This window comes from Glossina fuscipes, unplaced genomic scaffold, assembly GCF_014805625.2.
Source record: "Glossina fuscipes isolate IAEA_lab_2018 unplaced genomic scaffold, Yale_Gfus_2 3, whole genome shotgun sequence".
Taxonomy (NCBI): domain Eukaryota; kingdom Metazoa; phylum Arthropoda; class Insecta; order Diptera; family Glossinidae; genus Glossina; species Glossina fuscipes.
The window spans coordinates 810,288-821,363 of NW_023998417.1; the positions used below are offsets into that span (position 1 = coordinate 810,288).

At 30.7% G+C, this 11,076-nt stretch overlaps 2 protein-coding genes across 2 annotated transcripts; both read right to left on the reverse strand.

Annotated features, from left to right (window-relative positions):
• Positions 1 to 4,226: 4,226 nt before the first annotated feature.
• LOC119635131 (UPF0692 protein CG33108) lies at positions 4,227 to 7,277 on the reverse strand. Its single transcript, XM_038029726.1, has 3 exons — positions 6,442 to 7,277; positions 5,026 to 5,122; positions 4,227 to 4,956 (listed from the first exon to the last, which is right to left on the reverse strand). Exons 1-3 carry the CDS (start codon positions 6,963 to 6,965, stop codon positions 4,735 to 4,737), a joined length of 843 nt encoding a protein of 280 aa, XP_037885654.1. The 5' UTR covers positions 6,966 to 7,277; the 3' UTR covers positions 4,227 to 4,734.
• On the reverse strand, positions 5,146 to 6,130 carry LOC119635138 (U6 snRNA-associated Sm-like protein LSm3). Its single transcript, XM_038029737.1, has 3 exons — positions 6,019 to 6,130; positions 5,843 to 5,953; positions 5,146 to 5,709 (listed from the first exon to the last, which is right to left on the reverse strand). Exons 1-3 carry the CDS (start codon positions 6,037 to 6,039, stop codon positions 5,533 to 5,535), a joined length of 309 nt encoding a protein of 102 aa, XP_037885665.1. The 5' UTR covers positions 6,040 to 6,130; the 3' UTR covers positions 5,146 to 5,532.
• Positions 7,278 to 11,076: the final 3,799 nt, after the last annotated feature.

Genomic DNA, 11,076 nt, shown 5'->3' on the forward strand with positions numbered 1-11,076 from the left:
AAAAACAAAAAAAAAAAAAAAAAAAAAAATCATTTAATAACTTAACGCATCCGATCAACTTAAATAGGGTTCAAGTAACTTTGTTGTATTTCTTTCTCTTTTTTTTTTTTTTTTTTTTTTTTTTTGGTTACATTTCCTTAGTGGTGAAGATGAAGCTCTCTATGACACGTTATAATAACTTTGCTGTGTGTGATAATGTATGTTTTCCATTTCCAAACGATATTAAAATGGCAAAAATCATAATCATTCCTATTATAGTTAGCTGCCATAAATACATCTTCTTCTGGTAGAATATACAAATATTTCATTTTCCTTTTCACAATTTGTATTCGGATAAATCGCTTGAATCGAAATTCAACTACTGACTGTATAGGATAATCGAATTTTCCTCTTTATTACCGATGCTGATAAATCCTAGCGTTAATGATCTCAAAAAAGTTGCTCATAATAGGGAGAAAAGTTAAATTCTTCCCCAGGTCGAAGACTTGGCAGTCGTTACTTTAAAAATAACTGGACAATCGCTGGCGTTTGTACATTGATCATTTAGATGGACATAATAAGTATTGTTATCGATTCTGAGATCTAAGTAGTAGTGTTTGGCTTACGAAAGTCACAGTCGCCAGGTTAGGAAACTATGAGTCCTACTCTAGATCAATATTTTTCCATAGATGATTATTTACAGGCTTATATACGCCGAGCATGCCTGGGGGTCGATTTATAGCTCTCGATACCGAGTAATTTCGGCGGCAATTTTATCTTTAAAAGATTTTTTCATTTAATAATAAGAGAAATAACAATTTAATCGGTAGCTATAAATTTCCTACCCGTTACAGTGAGTCCATAATTCATAGCTATAGTATTTATCGATATATCGATTCAGCTTTCTATTGCAAAATCAACGATCTTTAGCTTGCTAAGAAGAGACTGAATGACTGACTGAAAGAAAACCTTACGTCAAGCAAGACTTTACCTACAATATCGTGGCCTATTTTGGGTAAAGACAAACCGAATATATTTCCATCCTTCTTCATACTTCCCTAACAATTACAAATTAATCAACGAAAAAAAACGAAAAGCATAGACAAACCATCGTCATCGTCTTCGTTCTTCTTCTTGGCCTATGAAAGAATTAACTTTTAAGTTTCGTTTGGTGCGTTAAGTGGTAAAAAAAAGAAGCAAAAAATCCACAAAATTGTTTTATATGTATTTATGTACGTACGCATATTTTAACGCCTATTTAAGTAGAAACGTACATACACATGTATGCATTACTGATTGCTAGTTACTGAGTGCTAGTTTAATGTCTTAATTCTTAATGTTGTGATTTTAATTATAATCTATATACATATATATATACATACATATATATATATATATATATATATATATATATAAATCTTTATGTATAACTTATATGCTTAGATTGCGCATAAGTATATGATGATCAATCCTATACTATACTATACATATACACATACCTTACATATATATATGCATATATATACATATATACATATATACATATATACATGCGTTGTACAAAATTATATGTTATGTTATGTACATATGTTCAACATATGTACAAAATGTATCAAATATCAAAGTTTACGAGTGCATATATATATGTATACAGATATATATATATATTGTCCACTCAACTCTTAACAAATAAAATCTTGACATATTCAATTAGACATATACATAACAACAAACATATACAAACAAAATGTAAGCAGCCATAAAAAGATTGTTATTACTATTATCATTATTATTATTATGTATTTATATATATTCATAATATTTCTCCCTCATCATCTTATTTTTATACAACTAAAACAAAAACAATGAATATGTAAAAATATTTTACTTAGTCTTTTCTTTTTTTTTTCGCTGATCGATCCTCTCTTAAAACTTCGGATTGTTATTCTATCTTTACAGATGTAAATGTATTCATTGTCTTTGAAAAAAACTTTATCGCGTATTTATATATGTTTTATAAGTGCGTGTGATTTAAACGTTCGTTAATTGCGTTTTATATGTGTTTTCGCATAATATGCATAAATAACATCTATAAACGTAAATAAAAAGTGAGTTGTGTGTGTGTGTACGTGTGTTCGTGTTTTTGTGTGTGTGTGTTATTTCTATAAGGAACGTAATAAAATTTGAGCATTATTATGATTGTACTGAATAAAATTATATATATATATAATATATATTTTTATATATATATATATATATATATTTATATATATATGTATATATATAATATCAACTCGCTATTCTATTATGTAGTATATCAGAGGATTTTTAATTATAAAATAAAAACCATACACATACATATATAATAATATTATTAATATTAAATTAATAAATTATATACATATATAATATAAAGAAAGACTTGATAAAACTTTTAAAACGCAATATGAAAAATTTCAGTCTTTTTGAGTTTCCTCTCCTCTCCCACTTAATTCACGGCAATATTCGACTTAGATGTGCAAGCGGCGTAAGTGGCGTAAATGGAATGTTTCGTACAAGTGACCGTGAGTGACGATCAGACCGGAAGAAGATAGGCAGTTGGACGCAGCCTATTACTTGTTTTGTTCTCGATCAATAAGTGCTACGCTTTTATCAACTGAGTACTCACTTTAGCTAAAAAAACTAAAAATATATTACGACATAGTTTAACATCTTTGCATCTAAGATGATAGTTAAATCACGATTTCATCTTAATAGAAATGAAGCAAGCGAGAAAGATATATTCACCTGTGAAGGTGTCTATGACAGCTTCCGCTTCGAGTCGACACGTAAAATTTACAAAATATTTTATTAATTACGGGCTTGTCAGTTCGTCAATCTAATCCTGGAAAGGCATCGCGAACCATTTCTGAGCGTCTCAACTTTTCGTTCAATACCTCTTATAAGACAAAGGCTATATTAATGCTTTATACCACTTGAGAGTATATTAAGTTTGTTGTATGGATGTATGAAACACCAAGAAGGATTTGAGATGGGCGCCTCTTTTATTATATTGATCGATTCAGAATCATTTTTAGGATCGGCCTAAACTTATCTGTTCAGGTATTTTTTTGTTGAACCCAGAGATCGGAATCGTTAAGATATTTTAAAGAAATTTGATTCAAGAACGAAAGGGTTAAGTCGGATCATTTTCTCATCATTTCCCATATAACAACCTACTTTAAGAAGTTCTACATTAAGTGAAGTGATGTAGTGTACTACGTCAAACTGGTGGACAGTTTGATGACTATAATGTTTTCGCTCGTTTTTCTATTGTAAGTGTGTTTAAGTAAAGTATTTTTTGATTGTGGCGTGTGGCGTGCGGTGTGACCATTTGTCATTAAGGCATTAAGGCAAGGCAGAGATCTCAGATGATCATATTTCTGCCTTCTCTTATATCATCATCTTATTGCTTCAAAGTTTAGACTAAACGATGTCTTCTCCTTTTTTTAGGCGGATCACGTTAATAGGCAAAGTTAATATGTCTAGTGTTGCATCTTCCTTTGCTAACTTCTGCGAGCACCGACATTTGCATTCGATTTGAAAATGGCAAATAAACGAGCAAGTGGACAATTAGACTGTCCACTCACTAAATTCGATCAGCATGTCAAACGGTTGCACAATTTACATATATACTTTATTAGGCCATGCCAATTATGAGTCGAATTTCAGGACGTGGTAAAAATGAAGTCCAAATTTAGCACATTTCATGATTCGGTTGTGTATTTAAAAAAGTCACCTGATCAGTGAATATATTGTATTCACATATATATATATATATATATGCGAATGTTGTCAGAGAGGCAAAGCTTGTCTTATCCCTACGAACTATTTATTCCCTACGCAATTCTATTCGAGGAAAACAAAGGCTTCATTAGCAATTTTTGGAAAAATTTCCTATTATTTTTGAGCGTAAGTACAAACACACAAATATTTATTTTTGCTTTCTGGTTTATTTTCAAAAAAATTTATCAAGATTGTGTAAACATAGAAAAATCTTTAAATAAAAATCATAAGCACCCATGTTCCTATATTCAATATTAATAATATTTGGGAAATTGATTATAGATTAAATAATAATAAAAAAACAATATGTATATATATAGTGTGTATATATACATATAGTGCGTATATGCATATAGTATACATATATATAGTGTGTGTATAGTATATACAAAAAAATGTATATATATATATATATATATATACTGTATATACTCAAGGAACAAAATATTGTCCTTATTTATCGAATACACCGGTTAATAATGTGTTTTTGCCCAATCAGCGTAACTAAATAAAAAAAAAATAAACTTCAAATATCTCTCACAGAACTAATCAAAATTAAGTCGATCGCCAGTTAACTATATAAACCAATTTTTTACATTAATTTGGATTTTCACTATATAGAAATTTCATGTACGATAAAGGAATACATGTACGTGGCTGGGAAGACTGGGAAATATGGCGGAGAAAAATGTATTTCCTTTTCTCAACAGTTGCTAATTGGTATCAATTCATTAAATACGGACGAATCGGCAGCGATCATATAATAGACTTCATCAATTGCACTGAAACCAATCAAAATATCAATCCAGCGATCTTTCTTAAGAGGGAAAAGTTGCATCAATAATCGGTTAATCTAACATAAAAGGACAATAAATATTTTTTACGGGCATATCATGGCATTTTAAAACAAAAAGTATAGTTTCATCATGACTAACGTATTGTCAAAATTTGATGAGGCAAACCTTTCACAATAATGGCACGTTCTCTTAAACCTAAATCACCGCCTATACCACCAGGTGGTAAAAGGAAATCACAATCTAAGTAACGGTTGGGTTGGGCGAATTCCATTAAATTGGAATTGCTATCACTTAAGGCCTGCAGAGACCAAACGGCAAGATTTTTACTTTTACCATGACGAGCTAAAACGTAGAACTGAAAGGAAAATTAAAATTAAAAAATTTAATTATTCGATATTAGGACGTAAGATTTTTAATTATATACCTCATCATTATCGTTGATCAGATAACCAATTATTAAAGCCCAATGAGATTTATGGCCAAATTTCAAGCATGGCGAATGATTAAAGTCGGTATCGTAACTATAAAAAGATATTTAACTTAAAGAGTTAAGGAAAATGTTTTATTTTAAAAAGGAAAATTACTAAATAAATAAAATAAGAAATTATTTTCCTGTGTGTGTAAGATTAATAACCAACGGTATTCCGCTTAGTAAAGTTAAATATCCATAATTCCCCTCAATTCAGTCTCAATCTCAATAATACGGAAAAAAACTCAAATTATGGGGAATTTTTAATTTTAAATATCCATAATTCCCCTCAATTCAGTCTCAATCTGAATAATACGGAAAAAAAAAACTCAAATTATGGGGAATTTTTAATGGGTCGTACATAAGAGCGTATATGTGTGAAGGCTTTCAAAGACTACATCTTTAGTTTTGTTCAAAAAAATTTTAATTCACTTTATTTAAATTACATCTATAAAACTATATTTATCCGACTCGCATGGGTGGCGACACTAAGATGACACCATCGCCTCGCACAAATAGCATAGGTATCGTGCGTTTCGTTGTCTTGTAAACTTCTTCATAAGTTTCTTCATCGATTTCGACGGTGGTAACGGTTTCCTCAGCATCACCCAGAACCATATTCAAATGTTGATCAAAAGCCTAAACAAAAATGAAAGTAATTAACAATTTCCTTTTTTCTTCTCTTTCATTATTGTTAGCGAGACGTTCTCTTATTTAGCAAAGATTTAAATAATAATTGCTTATATTTATAAAAATTTATATTTTGACTTACATGCAATCTTCCTCTTAATTCTCTTTCGTTGCGCATTTTAACATAAACTTTTTCATCCAAACTCAGCCTGATTAAGTCTAGGGGCTCTTTAACCGACAAAACAACTTGCGCCTAAATAAAAGCAAATGCATGGAGCAAAAAATTATATCTTGTATTTTCTTATTGTTAACACTTACTTGCTCTTCTTCAGCCGCCATTTCTTATTCATGTATTGATGTCAAATATTTATTTTTTTAAATAAATTAAATAGCACTACAAAATTTCTATAGTTAATTTCATTTGTTTGCTTGTTTAACGTAACCTCAAATGAATGTTTATTAATTTTCAAAAAACTTGGTTGCACTTTAAAAACATATGTTTTTCTCAAGCGTTCATATTCTAAAATTATTTCTTCACAAAAGAATTTTTTTTTTCGGTTTGCACAAAACGAGCAGACACTGAAACATGTGTTGCAATATTTATATTCACAATTTAATACCACGAGAATAAAAAGGTAAAAATCTATCCACATATATATATATATATATATATAAATTTCATTTAGTAAGATAAGAAAATTTGATGGCATATAAAAAAAATCGTAATTTTGAAAAGGTTACGGTACAAAAATGCAGGCACCCTGGCAAATGGTCTCCTTAACCTTGGCACAGTTTAAACGACCTTCATGCATCTCGCATTCGATCTTACAATTGCGATCACTGCAATTGTATTTAGCTTTTATATTATTGGCATTCGTCACCGCGTTGCAAAAGGGCAAATTATCGCAAATCAATTGAAACAAATTGCGTGCACTGAACATTTCACCGTTGTTAGTAAATTGTTTTCGTTGAGCGTCTTCTAATAGTTCCGCGATCGTAGGCGATCCATTCAATAACATACTTAAAGCAGTTATTCCACAAGTTGGCCCTGATTGCAAGATACTGAGCACATTACAAAAACGACAATGAAGCGGCGGTTTTACTTGGCATATACGTGCTAAAAAACAGGCCTTTTGCAATTCCGGATAATCAAGAGCCCATAAACACTCTTCAATACGTGATTTAATGCATGTATCTGAACTTTTTAAACTAATCTCACTTTGAAAAGTATTCATTAATGACGGCGCAGACAAAGAGTGCGACATGTGTTTGTTATTTTACTTGGACTCGTGTTATGCAATTAATTTCTTTATCACAGTTACTTTATTAGATATAGATTTTATTTTGTTCTTTTTATTTATAAATTATACAGGTGTGTTTCGCTTTTTTTTTTATAAATAATTTCCTCCACTTCCTTTAGCCTTTGTTTTTCGTGTGCTTGCATTGTGATTACACATTCGCTTCGTTGGTATCTTCTTTTTTTTAGTTCGTTTATTTTCTCAATTGTTTTATGGAAACTATTCGCTACCCACACACGATTTGCGACAAAAATAAAAATAAATAAAACACTTTTGTTAGGTAGGGTGATGTTTTTCAAAGCAGCTGATTTTTGTTTTCTCAGAACTTTTTTTTTTTTTTGGTTATACTTTTTTTAATTGTTTACGTATTGTAAAAAGTTGGAAATACTTTTTTCTCAATTTATCAGAAAAGAACTTTAAAACAGCTTTTCTATTAGTCTTTTTGATTATGTTAAAAATGTGCACAAAAAAAGCTTTACAGATAAAATTAATTTTCTCTCGCTGATTGTATGAGTTGTGCCACCAGAATAGAGATGGCGTTAATTATATAAAGAATAAAGCACTAAGCGTAATGAATGCATAAATTTTGTCAAATTTATTTTTAAAATATTATTATTATTATTAATTTCGCCAGAGAAATAAATTCTAAGACTGAACTCTTAAAAGCTCTTAAAAGCTCTAAGGTTATCGGCTTTTTTTTTTTTTTTAAATAATTTTTTCTTCAGCAATGGCTTGCTTAAAATTGACCCATCTTTTATTATACCGATCGATTCAGAATCATAATCGGAAAAAGACTTAATTTTTAATATTTCATGACGAAAATTAATTCATAGGAGCGTTTCAGGTAAAAAATTAACGGTACGAAATTTGGATAATATGGGTCTATCTGTTTTGAACCCCAACATATATAGGCGCTATCACGAAACGCAAAACCTTGTATGCAGAGAAAATCTAGCCTTCCAATGTGCGGACTTTCTTGAAAATAATGTGTACCTTTTGGTGTATTATTGCCAAAACGAGCGAATGACTGCACACGGCAAAATGATGTAGGATATGCAATGGCCGGCGCTGCCCGACTATAAAGTTCTTGCTTACTGTTTCACATAGATCAAGACAACATTTTCGAAAATTTATTTTTTAGCCGTCTTCAAGCAAGACGAGGTTCCTTTGTTACTAAGTTTGGTTTGTGATTAACGTTATCATCCTATGGTTAAGAGTAATTGCTTTGACAATTTTTCTTAACACATGAAAGTATTAGATCGAAATGCAACTATGACTTGTCTTGTTTTTCCGTTTCCGCGAATGGCTTCAGATTACTATTCGTAGAGGAGATAAGACGTAAAGATGTGTATATAGTTTGTTTCGAATATTGTGTATTTGAATCCGCAGCGAATCCATTATAATATGGTATCTTGGTAAAACGCGACGGAAAATAAAGAACCCGTGAACTAACCGTTTTTCGAACAGTCTAATAAATTAAGTAAATATCCCATGAGTCGATGAATAAAATCATTAGACAAATCAATTTTTGTTGAGAGAATACCAATGAAAGTTCCTTTCACGATGAGAATATTAACAAAAGCCTCCCTTTTCGATGGTAGTGTGAAAAAAGATTCGTTTTTGCAGTGATTATCGGCAAAAGTTGAATTTTATTTTTTGTTTTTTAATAGCGAAAAAGGATAAGTAGATAAGGAAAAAATTTGTTTTTTCATTTCATCGATATTGGCAAGAACGCGTCCGTGAATGGTCGCTGAAGTCTCTTAATTCCGAATTTTGAGATCTTATGTAAAAATGTAAACTTTTGCGTATATATTTTTGGATGGCGCATAAGTACGTGAAAACCATTTATTTACTACATATCTAAATATTTTAGATGCATATATATAGAGATATATATGTATATATATACGATATATACGATGTATAACTTGTAGTTAGTTGTACAATATTGTACATATGTTGTACACAGAGTCTATCAAATTTTACGAGCGCATGCTGCTGCTGACCACCACCACCCAAATTAGGAAATAAATCCTTGCTTGTAAGACAAAATAGACCGGAATACTAACTTACATACAACATATCGTAAGTTTTGAGTTTTGCATAGTTAGCACGTGCTAGCCACTAAATCGGAAACGTAAACAACAGCAAACAACGAGTAAACATTTGCTGAACTGTTTTTCTCTTTATTTTTTTTATTTTTTTGTTTTGTTTTTGGCATAGTAGTGTATACATAGTTTTTATTGCACAGTTACGCGCAAGTTGTTTATTTAAATTTTAAAAATAAACCCTTTATATATAGAGAGAGAAAGAGAGGGATAGAGGCAGAGAGAGAGAGTGAGAGAGAAAGAGAAAGAGAGAGAGAGAGAGAACGAGAGGGAGGAATAGAATAAGTCTTTATCGAGTGTTCATATGTAAATATAAGTGTGCATATGTGTGCATGTATTTAAACATCATCGCTATTGCTTAAGTTGTTTCCATTTCTACTACAAATAAACATTTTTTTTTTTTTTTTTAATCCTATTATTAACAGTTAACGAACTAAAGTTCCCGAAATATTTGTCAGGTTGTGCTAGTTGAAATAGTCTTATATAAATATATTTTCTCGTTTTGTATTTGTTTTTGCAAATACATGAATATTTCCTTTAAAAAATCCAATAAGAAATTTTAGTAAATTATACTTGAAACGTTAATAAGATATAGTTATGTATATGTAATATAAACTCTCACTTTTTTTTTCATAATTACATCAATTATTCTTATAAGCACTCTTTAGTGATACCTTCAACTGATGGTTGATGCCTATAGAGGAATCCGCTGTGGATATTCAGGTTTATTGCCGATATTAATAGTTCACCTAACCCGTATCATGATTATTTGGACTATGTGTGGATTTATCAACACTATCCTTCGTCTCAAGCAGGAAATGACGGGAGCTACAGCCGTTCAATAATAACTAACCTTTAACCTTTAAGCAACGAAGAGTCCTAAACCACTGAGGGTGAACCTTTGAGGGTGAACCTTTGAGGCGAAGATGAATCTCCATCTTGAATCAGCAAGTAAGAGTAGTAGTTAGGCAGGCGTGACCTTTAGATACCTCATGCAAACGCATAAATTTCAACATAGCCTGCATATTAGAGTGTTCTCAAAATATCATAGGGCGTGATCCCAATGCAGCAAACTTAATTTATTTTTAAAGAAATGTTATTATTTCTTTCACTTTCCACAATCCGACCATTAAATCATTCATCATTAAATATTAAAAATTAAACCTTTTTCTGAAAGGCTTACTACTATCCATAAGAAACCGTTCATGGAGTAGGATGCAAGAAACAGATCCATGTGTGTTCCAAACATTTGATTTTAATGTCAAATCCATCCAACTGTGAACAAATTTTCCCCAATAAAATATTAACAATTAAGCTTTTTTGTGATTTACACTGCCTGAGAGTCTTTATATGCGACAGTATCTAAAAAATAGACATATGTGGTACGCTTTTGGTAAGGTTAATTTCTATATCAATTCGTTTTTATAAAGTAATTTCTAAGATTCAGTTTTTCTAGGAATGATTATATGAGGAGGAGTTCAAAAAATTGACCTAGGCAATCCAATGCTGACTAGATAGCGAGTTTTGAAAATAGGACGTTATATAGAGAGTGGTGGAAACACGTGACACATTGCGACTTTGTTGGTTGCGTAAAAAAATACACGGACAGACGGACATACATCCTTAGGTAGATATAATGATAATAATAAAAGATGGGTCCTTCTGGCGCGCACAACGCTATGTGAGATATAAAAATTTCAAAATATCATGTTAGGTGTAAATGCTAATTACTTAGCTAACTACTTGGCACATTTCTTGGCACTGGATTTTTGACTGATTATAAGCAATATATAGATCACTATAACTTATAGGTTGTAAATTATATTACTTTATGTATTATATAATTAAATATTCGGTGCTCATATCGTAATTGCTTTTATCGAGAATACTTACGCTCCTAAACTAAATAAATGACAATTCAAGAGAAGTCGAAAATTTACTTTTGAAGTTAATTTCAAAATATTTTCATA